The following is a 20,746-nucleotide window of genomic DNA, read 5'->3' as shown; positions in this document are numbered from 1 at the left end:
GAGACAGGAATCCATCAGAATCCTAGAGGAGAACATAGGCAGTAACCTCTTCGATATCAGCCACAGCAACTTCTTTCAAGATAAGTCTCCAAAGGCAAAGAAAACAAAAGCAAAATGAACTTTTGGGACTTCATCAAGATCAAAAGCTTCTGCACAGCAAAGGAAACAGTCAATAAAACAAAGAGGCAACCCATGGAATGGGAGAAAATATTTGTAAATGACAGTACAGACCAAAGGCTGATATCCAGGATCTATAAAGAACTTCTCAAACTCAACACACACAAAACAGATAATCATATCAAAAAATGGGCAGAAGATATGAACAGACACTTCCTCCAGTGAAGACATACAAATGGCTATCTTCTGCCCATTTTTTTTTTTTATAAACATGTATTTTTATCCCCAGGGGTACAGGTCTGCAAATCGCCGGTCTACACACTTCACAGCACTCACCATAGCACACACCCTCCCCAATATCCATAACCCCACCCCCCACTCTCCCAACCCCCCTCCCTTCTGCCCATTTTTTAAATGGATTTTTGTGTGTGTGTTGTATAAGTTCTTTATGTATTTTGGATACTAACCCCTTATCAGATGTATCATTTGCAAATATCTTCTCTGGTTCAGTAGGTCGCTTTTATGTTTTGAAGATGGCTTCCTTAACTATACAAAAGCTTTTTCTTTTGGTGTAGTCCCAGTAGTGTGTTTGCTTTTGCTGTCCTTGTCTAGGAGTCCTATCTAGAAAAATGTTGCTGAGGCCAATGTCTGCCTGTTTTCATTTAGCAGTTTTATGGTTTCAGGTCTCACTTTTAGGTCTTTGATCGATTTTGAGTTTATTTTTGTGTATGGTGTAGGAAAGTGATTTAATTCTTTTATGTGGAGCTCTCCAGGTTTCCCAGCACCACTGATAAGAGACTTTGTGTATTTTATGGGGACATAAACTTTCAATTTTCTGAGGTAAATACCAAGAGTTGAATTTCCTGGTCACATGATAAAGGTAAGATTTTTACATCTTTATTTTAATTACCCATTGCTTATCAGAATACGTGCACTCCTTAACCCCCATCACCTGTTTAATCAGCCATGCACCTCCCCTCTAGTAACCATCAGTTTGTTATCTATAGTGAAGAGTTTGTTTCTGGGTTTATCTCTCTCTGCATTTTTTTTCTTTTGCTTATTTTGTTTCTTAAATTCTACACGAGTGAAATCATATGGATGGTATTATTTTTTTCTCTGACTGATTTCACGTAGTACTATGCTTTCTAACTCCAGCCATGTCATTGCAAATAGCAAGATTTAATTCTTTTTTTTTTAAATTTTATTTTATTTTTATTTATTTGACAGAGAGAGATCACAAGTAGACGGAGAGGCAGGCAGAGAGAGAGAGAGAGAGGGAAGCAGGCTTCTTGCCGAGCAGAGAGCCCGATGTGGGACTCGATCCCAGGACCCTGAGATCATGATCTGAGCCGAAGGCAGCGGCTTAACCCACTGAGCCACCCAGGCACCCCATTAATTCTTTTTTTTTTTTAAATGATTGAATGATATTTGTGTGTGTGTGTGTATGTACGTGTGTACACACATACATGCCACATCTTTATCCATTCATCAGTCACTAGACATTTGGGCTGCTTTCATACTTGGCTATTATAAACAATGCTGCTATAAACATTGGGGTGCATGTATCCCTTTGAATTGGTGTTTTTGTGTTTGGATTAATACCCACTAGTGTGATTTGTGGGTCATAAGGTAGTTCTATTTTTTAATTTTTTGAGGAACCTCCATACTGTTTCCCAGACTGGCTGCATCAAGTTTACGTTCCCGACAGTGTGAGAGGGTTCCCCTTTCTCCACATCCTCACCAGCACCCCAACACCTGCTGTTTATTGTTTATTTTAGCCATTTTGACAGGTATGAGACGATATCTCATAGGTTTGTTGTTATTTTTGTTGTTGTTGTTGTTGTTGAGTGGGAGAGAAGGTGGGGAAAGGAGCAGAGGGAGGGTGAGAATCTATGCAGGCTCCATGCAGGGCTCGATCTCAGGACCCTGAGATCATGACCTGAGCCATAATCAAGAGTCAGACACTTTACTGACTGAGCCCCTACTCATTGTAGTTTTGATTTGCATTTCCCTAAAAAGTGATGATGAGCATCTTTTCGTGTGTCTGTTGGCCATCTCTATGCCTTCTTTGGAGAAGTGTTCATGTCTTCTGCCCATTTTTTAAATTGGACTGTTTGTGTTTTGGGTGTTGTATAAGTTCTTGATGTATTTTGGATACTAACCCTTTATCAAATATGTTATTTGCAAATATCTTCTCCCATTCCATAGGTTGCCTTTTAGTTTCATTGGCTGTTTCCTTTGCTGTGCAGAATGTTTTTATTCTTTTTTTTAAAAAGATTTTATTTATTTATTTGACAGAGATTACAAGCAGGCAGAGAGGCAGGCAGAGAGAGAGGAAGAAGCAGGCTCCCCGCCAAGCAGAGAGCCCGATGCGGGACTCGATCCCAGGATTCTGAGATCATGACCTGAGCTGAAGGCAGAGGCTTCACCCACTGAGCCACCCAGGCACCCCTGTTTTTATTCTTTTTTATTTTATTTTTTTTAAAGATTTTATTCATTTATTTGACAGAGATCACAAGTAGGCAGAGAGGGGGAAGCAGGCTCCTTGCTGAGCAGAAAACCCCATGCGGGGCTCGATCCCAGGACCCTGGAGTCATGACCTGAGCCGAAGGCAGAGGCCTTAACACACTGAGCCACCCAGGTGCCCCGGGATTGCTTTCTTAACTTATCTTTCTGCTGCTTCATTATAGGTGTGTAGAAACACAGCAGAATTCTGTACGTTGATATTGTACCCTTTGACTTTACTAAATTCACTCATCAGTTCTAGCAGTTTTTTGGGTAGCGTCTTTAGGGTTTTCTAAGTACAGTATCATGTCACCCACAAATGGTAAGAAAGAAGTCAAACTTTCACTATTTGGATGCCTTTTGTTTCTTTCTGTTGTCTAATTGCTGTGACTAGGACTTTTAACTCTATGTTGAATAAAAGTGATGGGAGTGGACTTCCTTCTTTTGTTTCTGACTTGGGAAAGGCTCTCAGTTTTTCCCCACTGAAGATGATGTTGGTGTGGGTTTTTCATATATGAATGACCTTTATTACATTGAGGTATGTTCCTTCTAAACCTACTGTGTTGAGTGTTTTTATCATGAATGGATGTTGTACTTTGTCAAATACTTTTTCTGCATCAATTGAAAGAATCATATGGCTTTTATCCTTTCTCTTGCGATATGCCATATCACATTGGCTGATTTGGGAATATTGAACCACCCTTACCACCCAGGAATAAATCCAATTTGATCATGGTGAATGATTTTTTAAATGCATTATTGTATTGTTTGCTAATATTTTAGTATCTGTGTTCATCAGAGATACTGGCCTGTACTTCTCCTTTTTTTGTGTTTGTGGTGTCTTTATCTGGTTTTGGGATCAGGGTAATGCTGGCTTCATGGAATAAATTTGGAAGTTTTCCTTCCTTTTCTATTTTTTGGGAATACTTTGAGAAGATTATAAATCTTCTTTAAATGTTGGGTAGAATTCACCTGTGAAGCCATATGGTCCTGGACTTTTGTTTCTTGGGAGTTTTAAAATTATTGATTCAATGTCATTGCTGGTAATCAGTCTGTTAAAGTTTTCTATTTTTTCCTGTTTGAATTTTGGTAGTTGATATGTTTGTAGGAATGTACCCATTTCTTCTAGGTTGTCCATTTGTTGGCATACAATTTTTTCATTATATTCTCTTATAATTATTTATATTTCTGTGGTGTTGATATTTCTCCCTTATTGTTTGTGATTTTTATTTGGACCCTTTCTATTTTTTTCTTGATATGTCTGTCTAGGGGTTTATAAATTTTACTGATTTTTTTTTTTCAGAGAGCTCCTGGTTTCATGGATCTGTTCTATTGGTTTTTGTTTGTTTGTTTTAGTTTCTATACATTTATACACTTCCTTCTGGTGGTTTTAGGTTTTGTTTATTGTCCTTTTCTAGCTCCTTTAGGTGTTAGGTTAGATTGTTTGAAATTTTTCTTGCTTCTTGAGGTAGGCCTATATTTTATATACTTCGCTCTTAGAACTGCTTTTGCTGCATCTCACAGGTTTTGAACTATTGTGTTTTCATTTTTTTTTAAGATTTTATTTATTTATTTTTTAAAGATTTTATTTATTTATTTGACAGAGAGAGATCACAAGCAGGCAGAGAGGCAGGTAGAGAGAGAGGAGGAAGCAGGCTCCCTGCTGAGCAGAGAGCCCGATGCAGGGCTCGATCCCAGGACCCTGAGATCATGACCTGAGCCGAAGGCAGCGGCTTAACCCACTGAGCCACCCAGGCCCCCCCCCCTTTTTTTTTTTGGACAGAGAGACACAGTGAGAAAGGGAACAGAGGCAGGGGGAGTGGGAGAGGGAGAAGCAGGCTTCCCATTGAGTAGAAGGGCCTATGCAGGGGTCGATCCCAGGACCCTGGGATCATGACCTGAGCTGAAGGCAGAGGCTTAAAACTGAGCCACCCAGGCGCCCCTGTTTTCATTTTCATTTGTTTCCATGTACTCTTTTAATTTCTTCTTTTATTTCCTGGTTGACCCACTCATTGTTTAGTAGCAGGTTCTTTAACCTCCATATATTTGTGGCCTTTTAAGATTTTTTTCTTATGGTTGACTTCTAGTTTTGTAGCATTGTGGTCTGAAAAGCGAAGATGGTATGGCTTAGATCCTTTTTTTAAAAAATGATTTATTTATTTATTTTTATTAAAACTGAGTGTAGTGAGGGTGAGGGGGAGAGGGAGAGAGTCCCAAGCAGACTCCATGCTGAGCATGGAGCCCAAGGTGGGGCTCTATTTCCTGACCCTGAGATCACAACCTGAGCCAAAACTAGGATTGGGTAGCTTAACCGACTATGTCACCTAGGCACCCTGACTTAGATCTTTTTAAATTTGTTGAGGTGTGTTTTCTGGCCTAATATGTGATCTACTCTGGAGAATGTTCAAGGTGTACTTGAGGTGTTTGAGGTGTGCTTTGCTGTTTTACAATGGACTATTCTGAATATGGCTATTAAATCCTTCTGATCCAGTATATCATTCAAGTCTGTTGTTTCCTTGTTGATTTTCTGGTTAGATGATCTGTCCATTCATATAAGTGGGGGTTTTTTAAGTCCTCTATTTATACTGTATTATTATAATTAGTTTCTTGATGTTGGTCATTAACTGTTTCGTGTATTTAGGTGCTTCTGTGTTGGGTGCATAGATACTTACAGTTGTTATATCTTCCTGTTGGATTGTTCCCTTTATGATTATGTAGTGTCCTTCTTTGTCTCTTTTTAGTTGGCTTTAAAGTCTATTTTGTCTGATATAAGTACTGCTAGTCTAGTTTTCCTTCGCCATCCATTTGTATGATAAATGTCTCTCCATTCTCCTCACTTTCAATCTGTAGGTGTCTTTAGGTCTAAAGAGTCTCTTCAAGGCAGTGTATAGATGGATGGGTCTTGGTTTTTTGTTTTGTTTTTTGTTTTTCCTTAATTAAAAAAAAATACTCTCTACACTCAGCATGGGGCTCAAACTCACAGCCCCCAGATCAAGAGTTGCACGTTTTAGTGATTGAGCCACTGGGAGTTCTTGGGTCTTGTTTTTTAGTCCATTTTGTCACCCTATGTCTTGATTGGAGCAATTTTTCCCTATTATGTTCATTTAGCCACTGTATAGTGCATCGTTAGTCTTTGATGTGGTGTTCAGCAATTCATCATTTATGCATAACACCCAGTGCTCATCACAACACATGCCCTTCTTAATACCTGTCACCCTGCTACCCCTTTACCACACCTCCCTCCCCTCTGAAATGCTCAGTTTGTTTCCCAGGGTCCGTAGTCTCTCATGGTTCATCTCTCTCTCTGATTTCTCCCCCTTCTGATTGGAGCATTAGTCCCTTTCTAGTCAAAGTAATTATTGGTAAATGTGTATTTATTGCCATTTTATTGTTTTGCAGTTGTTATGGAAGATTAACTCTCATCCTTTATTTTCTCTTTTTCATGGTTTGCTGGTCTTAAGTGACATATTTGGATTTCTTTCCCTTTGTTCCTTGTGATTATCATTAAATTTGTATATAACATCTTCTACATTCAGTAGGCTGTATTAAGTTGATGGTCACTTAAGTTTGAGCCCATTCTTTATTCCTCTCCTCCTGACATTTTAGGTAAATGGTATCCTATTTTAGAACCTTTTATTTTTTGAGTTCCTTGACTGATCTTTTTTTTCCAGAAATACTCACTTCTATTGCTTTTGTGTTTCTTCTCTTCATACTATCAATTTGGCCTTTTCACCCAAGGAATCCCCTTTAATATTTCTTGCTGGGCTGGTTTAGTGGTCATGAACTCCTTTAGTTTTTGTTTGGGAAGCTCTTTATCTCTCATATTCTGAATGATAGCCTTACTATATAGAGTATTCTTGGCTGCAGATTTTTCCTATTGAGCACTTTGAATATATCATGCCAGTCCCTTCTGTCTTGGAAAGTTTCTGCTGAAAAATCATCAGATAGCCTTATGGGGTTTCCCTTACATGTAATGGTTTACTTTTGTTTGGCTGCTTTAAAAATTTTTTTCTTTATCACTATATTTTGCCATTTTCATTATAATGTCTCTTGTTGTGGATTTGCTTTTGTACATTTTATTGGGAGGGTGTGCTCTGTGCCTCCTGGATCTGGATATCTGTTTCCTTCCCCATATTAGAGAAGTTTTCAAATACTACTTCCTCAGATTTCCCACCACCTTTTCTCTCTTATTTTTCTGGTATTCCTATGATACAAACATTACTATGTTTGATGGAGTCAGAGTTCCCTATGTGTATTTTTGTTTCACGTAATTCTTTTTTCTCTCTTCTATTCAGCTTGATTACTTTCTATTAGTCTGTCTCCTAGGATATTAATTTGTTCCTCTGCTTCTTCTAGCCTGCTGTTTATTCCATCATGTGTGTTTCTCATTTAATCTCTGCTTCATTATTCCTTATCTCTGTGTTAATGGTCTCACTGTTATCTTCTACTCTTTTTCAAGTCTAGTGAGTATCGTTATGATCACTGCTTTAAATTCTCCATCAGGCATGTGACTTACATCTGTTTTGCCTAGATCTCTGGCTCTGCCATCGTCCTGTTCTTTCATGAGGCAAATTCTTCTGTATTTTCATTTTGCCTGTTTCTGTGTGTTTGGAAAGTCATCTATATCTCCTGTTCTTGAGGGTGATGGCCTTATGAAGAAGAGATCCTCTAGTGCTTTGCCACGTAGTGTCCCGTTGCCCAGGGCCCTGTTACCAGGGTGCTTCCAGGAATGTCTCTAATGTATGCTGCCTCAGCTCTGCTCTTGTGTACCAGCTGCTTTATCTTTCAGGCCAGTCATCTGCAGAGGTTCTTTTTGCCTGTTGCGGGCAGTGTTTTTTCCCCTGGCCTGAATGTGACACATTTTAACAAGGTGTGCTCTTTTTGTAAAATGAGACCTACCACTACTGCTGCTGGAACCAAGGCCTTGCAGAAGTCTCTGGTCAAGAGATGTCCAGTGAGTGGAGGTTTGGGGCTCATCTTCTGGGGGAGGGGATCCCCTCCATGCTGGGATTGAGGCAAGTGTGACTACCATGGGTGGTTCCACTGGAGCACAGGGGGCAGGCTCAGTGTAATCAAGTTAGGTAGTGAGTGTTGGTGCTGTGTTGGTTCCTGCTGGTGGTCCTATGCTGATGCTGAGGGATAGGGGAGTGAAATGGCACTGGCCAGTTCATTCTCTGAGATGAGTGACTAGCCTCTGCACTATGTGCCCCTGGTGTTCTTCAGATCTCTGTTTCCAGGCTGTATGTCCATGGGTCCAACAGTACTTTATTGTTCTTGAAGAGAAGGCAAGCCATCAACCCATGGACATACAGCATGGATCATATCTCAGCTAAGCCCACTGACATTTAAACTCCAATCTTAAACCCATTTGGTTACAAGAACTCCAGAAACTCTGGCCCTCTCACTTTCCAGGCCTATTGCTATGGGGATTCGTTTTCCTTGTGTGCTAGTCTGTCTCTCACCTTTCTCTGCAACCACAGCTTCCTCCTACCACAGCAGCCATGATCTCTTTCTTTCCCAAGCCATATTTCTGTACTTCCTTCCTTCTTTGATGTGGCCTCTATCTTTCTTGTGGAGTTTGTTTTGCCAGTCTTTAGATAGATTTCTGGTGTATTTAGGATGAAATGATAGTTATCTAGTTGTATTTGTAGGACAAGGTGAGCTTATGGTCCAACTCTGCTGTCATCTTCTAGAAGCTACCAAGGTTTAACGTCATAATAAACTGAAATTTTTTGTCCAGAGTGGCTGTACCATTTTGCATTCCTACCAGCAAAATATGAGAGTTAGTATTACTTCACAGTCTCACCAGCACTTGTCATTGTCAATTAAGAAAAATTTAGCCATTTTAATATATGTGTAGTAGAGTGTCCCTGCAACTTTAATTTGCCTTTTCCTAATGACTGATGATATTGAATGTCTTGTGCTTATTTGCCATCTACTTATTTGCTTTGAAATGTCTATTTAAATCTTTTGACCATTTCTTTTTTAGTTTTTTAAAAAAGCCTGTTTTAATATACTTTTTTGAGTGGAATAAGTTTAGATTTACAGAAAATTTGCAAAGGTAGAACAAAGTTTCTGTATACTTTTTTTAAAAAAAGATTTTATTTATTTATTTGACAGACAGATCACAAGTATGCAGAGAGACAGAGATGAGGAGAAGCAGGCTCCCTACTGAGCAGAGAGCCCGATGTGGGACTCGATCTCAGGCCCCTGGGATCATGACCTTATCTGAAGGCAGAGGCTTAACCCACTGAGCCACCCAGGCGCCCCAAATTTCTGTATACTCTTGACCCAGTTTCTCTGAATATAGACACCCAATACAACTGTGGTTCATTTGTCCAAATTAAGAGGTTAACCTTCATACAATGCTGTTAATTAAATTCCAAACTTTATTCAGATTTCACCAGTTTTTCTAATGTCCTCCTCTCTCCACCCCCGACTCTCGGACCAGTTCCGGGATATGGAGAGTGAAAATATTATGCCCTCATGTTATCTCTTGGGTATTTTCACCTTCTTAGAGAACTTGTGCCTAGAGCATCTGACCTCTAATCTTCAGTAGTTTTTAGATTTCCTCCATTGTCATCATCTTGGGATTTCCCTTAACCTCAACCTGGGAATTCTTTTCACTTCTCTCTTGGGTTGCATCTCTCATTTTCTGGATCCTCTTTCTTTTTCATGGCTTTCTCTTTCTTGGTTTATGCTCTCATTTTGGCAAAACACATCTTTTTGGAGCTTCTGGATAAAGGGCAGATGGAAGTTATTTTTGTACAGATTATTTTACTTTTACATATAAGTATTTTTTTAGGGTATGGTCATTACTTTTTAAAATCAACTTGCCTAGGGCAGAGTACCCAGATATTTAATTAACACTGATGTAGGTATTGCTGAAAATTAACTTGTGGATGTGGTTAAGGGTCCATACTTAGTTGACTTTAAGATTTCCCTTGATAGTATGGGTAAGCCTCATCCAGTCAAGTGATGGCCTTTGAAGAAAAACTAATGTGTTATAGAAAAGAAGAAATTCTGGGGGCACCTGTGTGGCTCAGTTGGTCAAGTCTCTGTCTTTGGCTCAGGTCATGGTCTCAGAGTCCTGGGATCAAGCCCTGCATCGGGCTCTCTGCTCAGAAGGGAGTCCGCTTCCCCCTCTCTCTGCCTGCCTCTCTGCCTACTTGTGATCTCTCTCTGTCAAATAAATAAATAAAATCTTAAAAAAAAAAAAAAAGAGAAGAAATTCTGCCTCACAACTCTTCTATCAACTCATGCCGTAGCATCTAGCCTGCTAACCTGCCATTTGAATTTCAAACTGGCCTTTTCCTGCAATTCTGTAAGCCAATTTCTTAAATCTGTTAGCTATGTCTTTGTCTCTCCTATTTCTCTGGAGAATCCTAAGTTATAGAAAGGGTATAGATTTAGAGATTAGGAAAAAAAATATTTCTCAGAATTCGAAGGCTTCATTAGTTTTTGGCTTCCAGCAGTGCTGTTGAGAACGTTGATTGAATTCTGACTCTTGGGCTTTATGTCAAATTAACTTTAATTTCTGAAAGCCTATGGAATCTTGTGATCATCCCTGGTGGCTTGAAAGTGCACGGTCAGGTTCATTTTTGTCAGTTTTTCTGGACACTTGGAGGCCCCTTAAATCTGGAAATGCATGTTTTTTTTGTTGTGGGATGTTTTCTTATGTTATTTGTTTGAAGGTTTCTTTACCTCCATGGTCTCTGTTTTCTCTGTGGAAGTCCATTGGTTATATGATCTAGTGGAACTGTGTTCAATTGTATTTTTATTCCTTTTTTCCTTTTTAAAATCATTTGGATATGTCCTCAACCTTATCTTCCAATCACTTTCTTAATTTCTAACTTTTGCCAACACGCTTTTACTTTCCTCATTTTCTTTTATGCTTTCTAAATGTTCATTTTTGTAGTATCTGATCTTATTTCACAGATACCATATAATTTGATTCCTGTAAAGATGTAATGCTAATTTTTCTTTTGAAGTTTGGTTTGTTTCTTTAAGATTGTATTTTCATGTAATCTCTACACCCAACATGGGACCTGAACCCACAGCCCTGAGATCAAGTCACATGCTCCACTAACTGAGTCAGCCCAGGCACCCCAAAATTTGCTTCCTATAGTCCCTGTTTCCCCCAGGCCCCAATTTCCTGCTGGTGTATTTCAGTCTCAGAGAATTTCCTGAGATGTTTTTGTGATCCTTGGTTGGCTGCTCATTGAGTTGGGGACTAAATGCTACGAGCACTGGTGGTGAGGGAAGGCTTGAAGCTCAAATTCACGGTACGGTGCCATGGCTGAGTCAATTTCTGGGGAGTCTCCAATGTTACTATCTTTAAACTTTCTCCCTTGGTAAGGTAACTATATTTTAGTGGTCCATAAGACAACAGTTTTAAATATAAAAGAATGTACTTTTTTGCCTGAGTGTTGGGCATAAACTCAGACTATCCTAGGGAAATTAGAGGATGGGTAATCTATATCCTGATAGTGATATTTCTCTTGGAAAATTCTTCCATATCTGGTATAGATGCTAGAAGTCAAATTGTCTGTATCTTGGAGCTGCGTGAAGGAAGAGGTCTGGAGTGTCTCCTCATTCATTATAGTCTTAAATTGGAATCTCCCCAAATGCTAATCAGCAGTAGAGCAGAAAACTGTGGAATATTAATATATTGGAATACTACTCAACTGTGAAAAAGAATGAGCAGCTGCTGCTTTTTTTCTTTTAAAAGAATGAGCTTCTACTATACACAATAAAACAAGTCTTACATAACATTGAAAAATAACAACAAAAAGCCAGATAAAGAGTATGTACTATAGGATTCTATTTATATGAAGTACTAGAACTGGGAAAACTAATCCATGATAATAGAAATCAGAGTAAGTTACTTTCTGGGCATTGATGGAGAGGGCACATGAAAAAGTCTGTAGGTTAGATAAGTGGGTAAATTTAAAATTGGAGAGGGGAAAAGTGGGATCCCTGCTAGGTAAACCCCTGTAGTCAGAGTATCTGCCAACACCTAGGAATACTAAGGAAAGAGAAGCAAAGAATCCTCAGTAGTCTATTTCATTAGAATTCCTGGTTGAAATCCCAACCCAGGATAGATTGCCAGTACCAACTCTGCACGCAAAATTGCTACTTACACTGAGTAACCACGGTTCTGGGTCACATTTACGAAAGTTAATACCATGTTTGCTTTTAAGACTCGGCTTGCTTGAACTCGAGCATCTTAATCGTCAGGAATGTCTTTCTGCAGTCTTAGTCATATTACTTTCTAATGACTTTTTTCCCTGATTATATGATTAGGCAGCCTTTTAAGCCTTTGCTGTTTGAGACACTAATGAAATTGTGTAGATTTAAGCAATAATTGCTTAAAATATTCACTGCCCCTTTCTGCTGAGTCAGTTCCTTGGTGAGAAGTTGCCACTCCTGACATCTATCCTATCACTGTCATTTGCTTTGGCTTGTGCCATGTGAGCAGAAGTTCTGTAAGCCACACCTAAAGTGGGAGCTTGAAGAGCTCCCATTGCCAGTTGCACTACTGGTTCCCCGCCCACCCCCAATAAATAAAGGGCGTGTCCTAGATAGGATCTGCTCTTGATGCCTATGCAAAGATCTGGGGATTGTTTGTTACCACAGTGTAACAGAGTTAGAACTGACGAATACACCAGGATATTTGGGAAAGTCTCAAGAGTAAGTTGAGAACAATCTGCTACTGTGTCTTCTCAGGACCCACAGAATTTTCTCTCCATCTATCATGAGTCAGTTTACGTGGGATCCCTGAACATCTTAAAAATGGAGGAGTATCAAGGTTATCTTGTTAATTAATACAAGAAATATAAAGACCATAAAACGCTGGAATTAATGTACTACCACAACTGAGAACAAAATATTTTATTTCTCTCAATAAAACTATAGTTTACAATAGTATTTACTAAATAAATTATATAATTTCTCTTTTACAAGCAATAAACTAAATCACAAATATTTCAAAGACAACGTATGTACACGACATAAGGCCTTTTATAAATAGCTTTGCTTTTCTCATTTCACTAGTAAACAGTGAAAAAATCTTTATAGAAGCTAGTTTTCTATAAAGTATATGCAGACCTATTACACTGATCTTTATATGAAACCAAGTTAAACTTTGAAAGACATTAGCTATGATTATAATTTGCAAAAAAAGAGCAGAATTTAGACTTTATTTACCATTTTGCATGGATGGATTTTTAAAAAATAAGCAGATTACATGTGTTGCTTATGTATAATCATTGGATGCATGCAAAACGAAAAAATGCAAGTGTCAATAGGAAAATAGCACTTCCAAGTCCCAAATGGTGATTGGCAATGAAAGCAGCTGAAATCGAGTTCATGCAGTTCTCCACAGTTGAGCAAGCAACAGCAAATGATAGAATAGTGTGGTATTTTTCACATCACATCTGCTGGTCAGCCTACGGACCAAGGCTCCCCTGACACCTTGCAAATTCCTAAATCCGGTTGATTATTCCTCCGTGTGCAGTGGGGGTCAGCCAAGTTCCTCTGGGTAATTCTGGAGTAGGGAAACTTCTCATCCACAACTGTGTTCACGTCTCACGGTCACCGTTTTCACTTACTGGGGGGAGGGGGGTAAAAAAAAAAAAAAAAAAGCAGCTGTAAGACTAAGTTTGGGCATTGACTGATAACTGCTCCTCATGAATGGGAACACGAATTCATTATTTTTCCTGATGTCTTGTACCTGGGAAATGTGCATTAGGGTTGGCGATCTTCTGCGATGATTAGCATGGCATCGGCTTCTCTGGTGGACCCAGAACTTGTAATTAAACCAAGATGTATCGAGTTCCCCCTACATCATTGCACTGTGCTAGGGCTCAGAAGGAAATAGTGCTGGCTAAGGTGCACCCCTGACCTCCAAGTGCACAGGGCTGTGGGCATGCGCTGTGGTCTAGCAGGCGCGAAGCCCGTCAGAACCAGAACATAGTCTTAAACTCATGAATGCTGTGTTCATTTTCAAACACTATTTTGCAACAGGGGAGTAAAAATATGTCCAGCAATTTTTTTTTTAAAGATTTATTTTAGAGCAGGAGAGAGTGTGAGAGCACCAGAGGGAAAGGGAGAAGGAGACAGAATCCCCAGCAAACTCTGCACAGAGCTCGGAGCCAGATGCAAGGCTCGATCCCAGGATCCTGAGATGAACCTAAGAGTTGGACACTCACTGCAGGTGCTCACAGCAAAATTTTTTTGTTGTTTATTTATAATCTCTAGACCCAACGTGGGGCTCGAACTCATGACCCCAAGAATCAAGAGTTGCATGCTCTTCTGACTGAGCCAGCCAGGTGCCCCTGTCTGGCAAATATTTAACCCAAAATGGTAACCATGTAAGGTCAGAGACTGCTAATTCAACCTGTGACAGTGAAACCAAGGTACATCGGGGGAGGCAGTACCGTGTTCAGTTTTTAGAGACAGACACAGTGGGCTAAGCCCATTGATTTCCTCATCATTACAGCCCCAGGACATTAGGTTCTGTTCTTGTTCTCTCAATCACAGTTGGAGGTTTGTGTCTGGGTTCGAATGGTAAACCTGGAGAAGGCCATGACCCACTGAGACCCATGCCTGAGATGACCCACCTAAGGGAAGGGCTTCAAACCCAAGACTCCATGAAAATGGCCAGGAAAATGGGTATTTTGATCTAGAAAAGGCGACTTAGAGCTATCACTGTGGCAGCGAATCCCAGAGTTCTTTTAACCACAGGACTTTATCAATTACTGCTGATAAACTGATATCCCCAGATGACTCAGAATATTGTAGAGACTTTCTATATATAGGGGCACCCGGGTGGCTCAGTGGGTTAAGCCTCTGTCTTCGGCTCAGGTACGGAGATCGAGCCCCGCATCAGGCTCTCTGCTCAGCGGGGAGCCTGCTTCCCCCCTTCTCTCTGCCTGCCTCTCTGCCTACTTGTGATCTCTCTTTCTGTCAAATAAAATCTTTATAAAAAAAAAAAAGACTTCCTATATATAAATTACCATCTGAAAAAAGTAACATTTGGGTATTTTTCAAAATGGGTTAAATGGATAATTTAGTAAAAACAAATGAGGCTTTATAATAAAATATACTCTTATTACTAAAAATGAGTCCTATCCAGCTCTGGTCATAAAAAAGCCTTTCTATTCACACTTCATGAGGTTTTTGTTTTGTTTTAAACTGAGGGTGTTGTAGAAGTTTCTGTAAACTTGCACAAACACCCACTGTCACCTCCAGGGTACACGAATGCCTATGTGGGGGAGGAACTGCCAGCTCTCTGTCCGTGTTATAACGTCACCCTGGGATGACATGGTGGGTTACGTGAACGTGTCGGTTTTGTGTTAATTTATAAGCGTCATAAAATGAGGTGGCCTGACAGGTCTTTAAGTCTGTGTGGAATCTGAAAGCACAGCATCTCCCTGCTCAGCTGCAGTGAGAAGCCTGCAGAGAGCAGTTCTGTTATCCCTGTACTTAGTACAAGACATGCTGTAATTTTCCTTCAGATTAGAACCCTCCAGTCTTTACGACGCATCACTGGAGAGATCCAAGCAGCCGCTGACTCTCCCATCAGGACACCGCAACGCACTGGAATGGGGTACCCATGCCAGGTCCCCCCGGCTCCCCAGCACGAAGAAGGGCTGCTCACGGTATCAGTGCCCAAAACAGTATCAACTTTTGAGGGGCCTGAGATTCAACCACCCCTGGCCTTGGGGCTCTAGAAACAGAAACGGGACCCGGAGCTTTGATAAGGGAGCTCAGCCCGGTCTCAGACAAGGGATGACAGACAGGACGTCACTGGCGCCACCCTCTGTCCACAGCGACACCAGGGTTTCTGCCCAGAGCATTCCATGCTTGGGGAGGATACGGGATATTTTTAAATGCTGAGACCTGAAGGTACAGGTGTGACAGTCAGAGTATTCAGGGACAGACAGACGCCAGTGTGGGAGAGTCTGACTTAGGGTTTTTCGACTCTGATGGTGTGAAGGAGGTATGCATTCCGCAGAAGCTCTGATTGAATTCTGAATTGGGGTCTTTCCCTGGGCTGGCGACACGTGGTAGGAGCCTCTCTCAGGATGGCAGCGAGCCACCTTCGGCTCAGCGACGCAATCACAGTACACATAAGACCCTTCTCTACCCCGGTGACCACTTGGCTTTTCACTTTCAGTAAGCTGTCCAATGACTTACACTTCGTTATAAAATAAACATGGGGGCGCCTGGGTGGCTCAGTGGGTTAAAGCCTCTGCCTTCAGCTCAGGTCATGATCTCAGAGTCCTGGGATCGAGCCCCGCATTGGGCTCTCTGCTCGTGGGAAGCCTGCTCCCCGCCACCCCACCACCTGCCCCCCGCCTGCCTCTCTGCATACTTGTGATCTCTGGCAAATAAATAAAATCTTTTTAAAAGATAAACTTGATGTTAGATGATCTCGCTCAACCATAGGCTGCGGTCAGTGTCCTGAGCCCTTCCAGGTGGGCGAGGAGAAGCCATGATGTTCGGCAGACTGAGTGTCTTAAACGCACTTTCCACTTAGGATATTTTCCACTTAGGATGGGTTTATTGGGACAGAACCCCATCATGAGCCAAGATCTGTACTTCTGTGGCCTAATCCACAACGTTACGTATTCCACGCATGGGTGTTTATGTCTGGGAGTGGGTGAGACGGAAATGTATTTTTGTTTCCACTTAAACCCAAGGACTTAAGTTTGTGATGGAAACTACGCAGTAAGGCACACATGGGGTCAAAGATTGCAAAGCTTTTTCATAATTAAAATTAGGTAAAGCATGAACACAGAGAAAGGAAAATAGCAAATCACAAGCAGTCTGTTTCCTAACTAACCAAGAAGCCCTTTCTGAGGCTGGACTGCACTGTCGGGGGGAGGCCTGAGAGACCGGGGGGACCGGACAAGGGGAGCCTCCAACGTGGGCTTCCCAGAGCCATGTGCAGAGGGCATCAAAGAAGAGACCCTGCATTTCTGAGGTCTCCTTTCTAGGCTGGTTTCCAAGCCTTACATTTTCTTTTTCCTGTCAACTTTTTGCCTGAGAAACGCACACACCTGTACCCTTAAGCTGTTTGTTTTTCGAATTTTTGATTTTTTTTTTTTTTTTAATGAAGGACAGATGACACACAATGTTAGTTTCAGGGATCAAACCTAGTGATCCGACTCGTCTCTATGTTACGCTCTGCTCCCATCTGTCCCCATGCAACGCTGGTACAGTTCTCTCTGTGCTGTACCTTCTGCTCCTGTGCCCTGCTCATTCGTACCTGGAAGTCTGTGTTTCCCGCTCCCTTTCGCTCATTCTGCCTAGTCCCCCCCGCCCCCGATCCTCCCCGCTGGCAGCCATCAGTCTGCTCTCTGTATTTATGAGTCTATTTCTGCTTTTTGTTTTTCAGATTGCATATACAAGTGACATCATATATTTGACTTCATTTAGCATAGTACCCTCAGCTCCATCCATGTTGTGGCAAAGGGCAAGATGTCATATATTTTTTTTTAATGTGTGAGTAATAATCCACAGTGTATATATATCCCATCTTCTTTACTTTTATTTTTTAAAGATTTTTTTTTTTTTTAATTTGACAGAGATCACAAGTAGGCAGAGAAGTAGGCAGAGGGGTGGCGGGAAGCAGGCTTCCCGCTGAGCAGAGAGCCTGACGCAGGGCTTCATCCCAGGACCCTAAGATCATGACCTGAGCCGAAGGCAGAGGCTTAACCCACTGAGCCACCCAGGCGCCCCTATATCTCCTCTTCTTTATCCATTCATCATCCATGGACACTTGGGCTGCTTCCCTATCTTGGCTCTTGTAAATAATGCTGCAATAAATACAGGGGCACATGTATCTTTTAGAATTCATGTTTTTGTTTTCCTTGAATACATACCTGACAGTGGAATTACTGGATCATACGGTTTCTATTATTAACTTTGTGAGAAACCTCCTTAGTGTTTTCCATAGTGGCTGTAACCGTTGGCATTCCCAGCAGCAGTGCACAAGGTTCCTTTTTCTCCACGTCCTTGCCAACACTTATTTCTTGACTTTTTGATTCCGGCCATTCTGACGAGTGTGAAGTGATACCTTGCTGTGGTTTTGGTTAGCATTTCTTTGATCATGACTGATGCTAGACATCTTTTCATGTGTCTGTACGCACTGGTATGCCTTCTTTGGAAAAATGTCTATTCAGATTTTATTTCAACTTTTTAAAATATTTATATTAGAGAGTTGGAGTGCACGAGAGCGAGCTTCAGGAGAGGGAGAAGCAGACTCCCCGCTGAGCAGGAAGCCTGATGCGGGGCTCGATCCCAGGACCCTGAAATCATGAACCTGAGTTGAAGGCAGATGCTTTACTGACTGAGCCACCCAGGAACCTCTAGATTTTCTTATTCTTAAAAAGGATTTTATTTATTTGTTTGAGTGAGCAACGGCGGATTTTATTTATTTGTTTGAGTGAGCAACGGCGGCGGGGGGGGCGGTGTTGGGGAGCAGAAGGAGAGGAAGCAGCAGACTCCCTGCTGAGCAGAAGTCTGACCTGGGGGTTAATGCCAGGACCCTGGGATCATGACTTGAACCAAAGGCAGATGCTTAACCAACTGAGCCACTCAGGTGCCTCAGACTTTCTTATTTTTAAATCAGACTGTGCGTGTGAGTGTGCTGAATTGTATAAATTCTTTAAATATTTTGGATAGTAACCCCTTATGGGATGTATCGATGGCAACCATCTTACCTTGTTCAGTGGGTGCCTTTTTCATTCTTGTTGATGGTTTGCTGCACAGAAGCCTTTCATTTTGGTTCAGTCCCAGTAGTTTTAGCTTTTTTCCCCCTTGACTGAGGAGACCCTACCTAGAGAAACCTTTCTATAGCCAATGTCAAAGAATGGACTGCCTTTGCTTTCTTTTAGGGGTTTAATGGTTTTACATCTCGCATTTTGGTTTTTAATCCACTTAATTTTTTGTGTATGGTGTGAGGAAGTGATCTAGGTTCATTCTTTGGCCTTAGCTGTCCAGTCTTCCCAGCACCACTGATCAGAGAGACTGTCTTTCCCCCACTGTATATTTTTGCCTTCTCTGTCATAGATGAATGGACCATCAGTGTGTGACTTTAAGGACTCTCTTCCATTGATCTGTGTGTCTGTTTCTGTGACAATACTATATTGTTTTCGTTCTGACAGCTTTGCAATAGATCCTCAAATCTGGGATTGTGATACTTCCAGCTTTCTTCTTCCTTAAGATTGTTTTGGGTGTTTTAGGGTCTTTGGTGCTTCTATTACAAATTTTAGTATTACTTGTCCTAGCGCTGTGAAAAATACCCTTGGTGTTTTGATAGGGATTGAACTGATAGGGATTGTACGTTGCTTTGGACAGTACGAACACCTTAACAATATTTAATTCTTCCAATCCATGAGCATGGACTCTATTTTCATTTGTGTCATCTTCAATTTCTCTTATCAATGTTACATAGTTTGCAGAGTACAGGCCTTTTGCCTCCTTAAAGTTATTCGTAGGTATTTTATTAAATGTGGTGCAATTGTAAATGGAGTTCTTTTCTTACCTTCTCTTTGTGCTATTTTGTTATTAGTGTCTAGAAACTCAACTGATTTCTGTGTATCTTGTGTTCTGTAACTTCACTGATGTCACTTATTCTAAGAGTTTTTTTGGTGGGGTCTTTAGGGTTTTCTATGTATAGTATCATCTGCAAATAGTGACGGTTTTATTTATTTCGTCTCTGACTGCTGTGGCTACAACCTCCAGGCTTGGTTTCTTGATTTATTCTTTGTTTCCAGTTCCTTTAAGTGTAAGGTTAGGTTTTTGTTTGTTATTTTTGAGATACTTTATCTTAAGAAAGGTCTGTAACAGTACACATTTTTCCTCTTAGCAATGCTTTAGTTGTGTCCCAAAGATTTTGGACTGTTTTTTTTTTTTTTGTCTCCATGTATTTTTTTAAATTTCCTTTTTCATATCTTTGTTGACCCATTGGCTGTTGAGTGGCATGGTGTTTAGCCTCCAAGTATTTGTGTTTTGTCTGATTTTTTTCCTTTTGATTGATAACTAGTTTCATTCCATTGTGGTTGAAGAAGATGCAGGATAGGATAGGATTTCATCTTTTTAAATTTACTGAGACTTGTTTTGTGGCCTAACATGGGATCTGTCCTGGAGAATGTTCCACGGGCATTTTACGTACGTTTGAAAAGAATGTGTATACTTATGTATACTTATATACTTATATATATATATACTAAGGTGTATATATATTTTACATTTAAGATATAAAAACATATTTAGTCAATCAAATTTTGTAGGAGCTGGAATGTGGTGGCCAGGTGGAGCTTCACAACTGTCAGACTGGCCAATATGAACAGCACTAATTGGTCCATGAGGTCTCCATGTCCCATGAGCCCTTGGGGCGATGTCCTTTTTTTTTCTATTTTTATTTCTTTTCAGTGTTCCAAAATTCATTGTTTATGCACCACATCCGGTGCTCCATGCAATACGTGCCCTCCTCAATACCTACCACCAGGCTCACGCAACCCCCCACCCCCGACCAAAATCCTCAGTGTGTTTCTCAGAGTCCACAGTCTCTCATGGTTCATCTCCCCCTCTGATTTCCCCAACTCACTTCTCTCCATCTCCCCATGTCCTCTCTGTTATTCCTTATGCTCCACAAGTGAGTGAACCATATGATAATTGACTCTCTCTGCTTGACTTATTTCACTCAGCATAATCTCCTCCAGTCCCATCCATGTTGATACAAAAGTTGGGTATTCATGCTTTCTGATGGAGGCATAATACTCCATAGTGTATATGGACCACATCTTCCTTATCCATTCGTCTGTTGGAGGGCATCTTGGTTCTTTCCACAGTTTGGCGACCGTGGCCATTGCTGCTATGAACATTGGGGTACGGATGGCCCTTCTTTTCACTACATCTGTGTCTTTGGCACAAATTCCCAGTAGTGCAATTGCAGGGTCATAGGGAAGCTCTATTTTTAATTTCTCAAGGAATCTCCACACTGTTTTCCAAAGTGGCTGCACCAACTTGCATTCCCACCAACAGTGTAAGAGGGTTCCCCTTTCTCCACATCCTCTCCAACACATGTTGTTTACTGTCTTGTTGATTT

At 40.9% G+C, this 20,746-nt stretch overlaps 1 protein-coding gene across 5 annotated transcripts in view; it reads right to left on the bottom strand.

Moving 5' to 3' along the window:
- Positions 1-12,499: 12,499 nt before the first annotated feature.
- The window catches only part of PIP5K1B (phosphatidylinositol-4-phosphate 5-kinase type 1 beta), a 290,783-nt gene continuing 282,536 nt past the window's right edge, over positions 12,500-20,746 (bottom strand). For 3 of the 5 annotated variants that reach the window (XM_047701150.1, XM_047701151.1, XM_047701153.1), the window contains exon 15: positions 12,501-13,234. In XM_047701150.1, coding sequence (XP_047557106.1) covers positions 13,232-13,234 — 3 coding nt within the window. In that variant the 3' untranslated portion in view covers positions 12,501-13,231. Of the gene's footprint in view, positions 13,235-20,746 lie in introns of all 5 variants that reach the window. The other 2 variants (XM_047701149.1, XM_047701154.1) reach the window with 1 other exon arrangement.

This window comes from Lutra lutra, chromosome 13 (genome assembly GCF_902655055.1).
Source record: "Lutra lutra chromosome 13, mLutLut1.2, whole genome shotgun sequence".
Taxonomy (NCBI): domain Eukaryota; kingdom Metazoa; phylum Chordata; class Mammalia; order Carnivora; family Mustelidae; genus Lutra; species Lutra lutra.
Note: the sequence above shows the minus strand (reverse complement) of the source record. Positions and strands in the feature narration are given on the sequence as shown.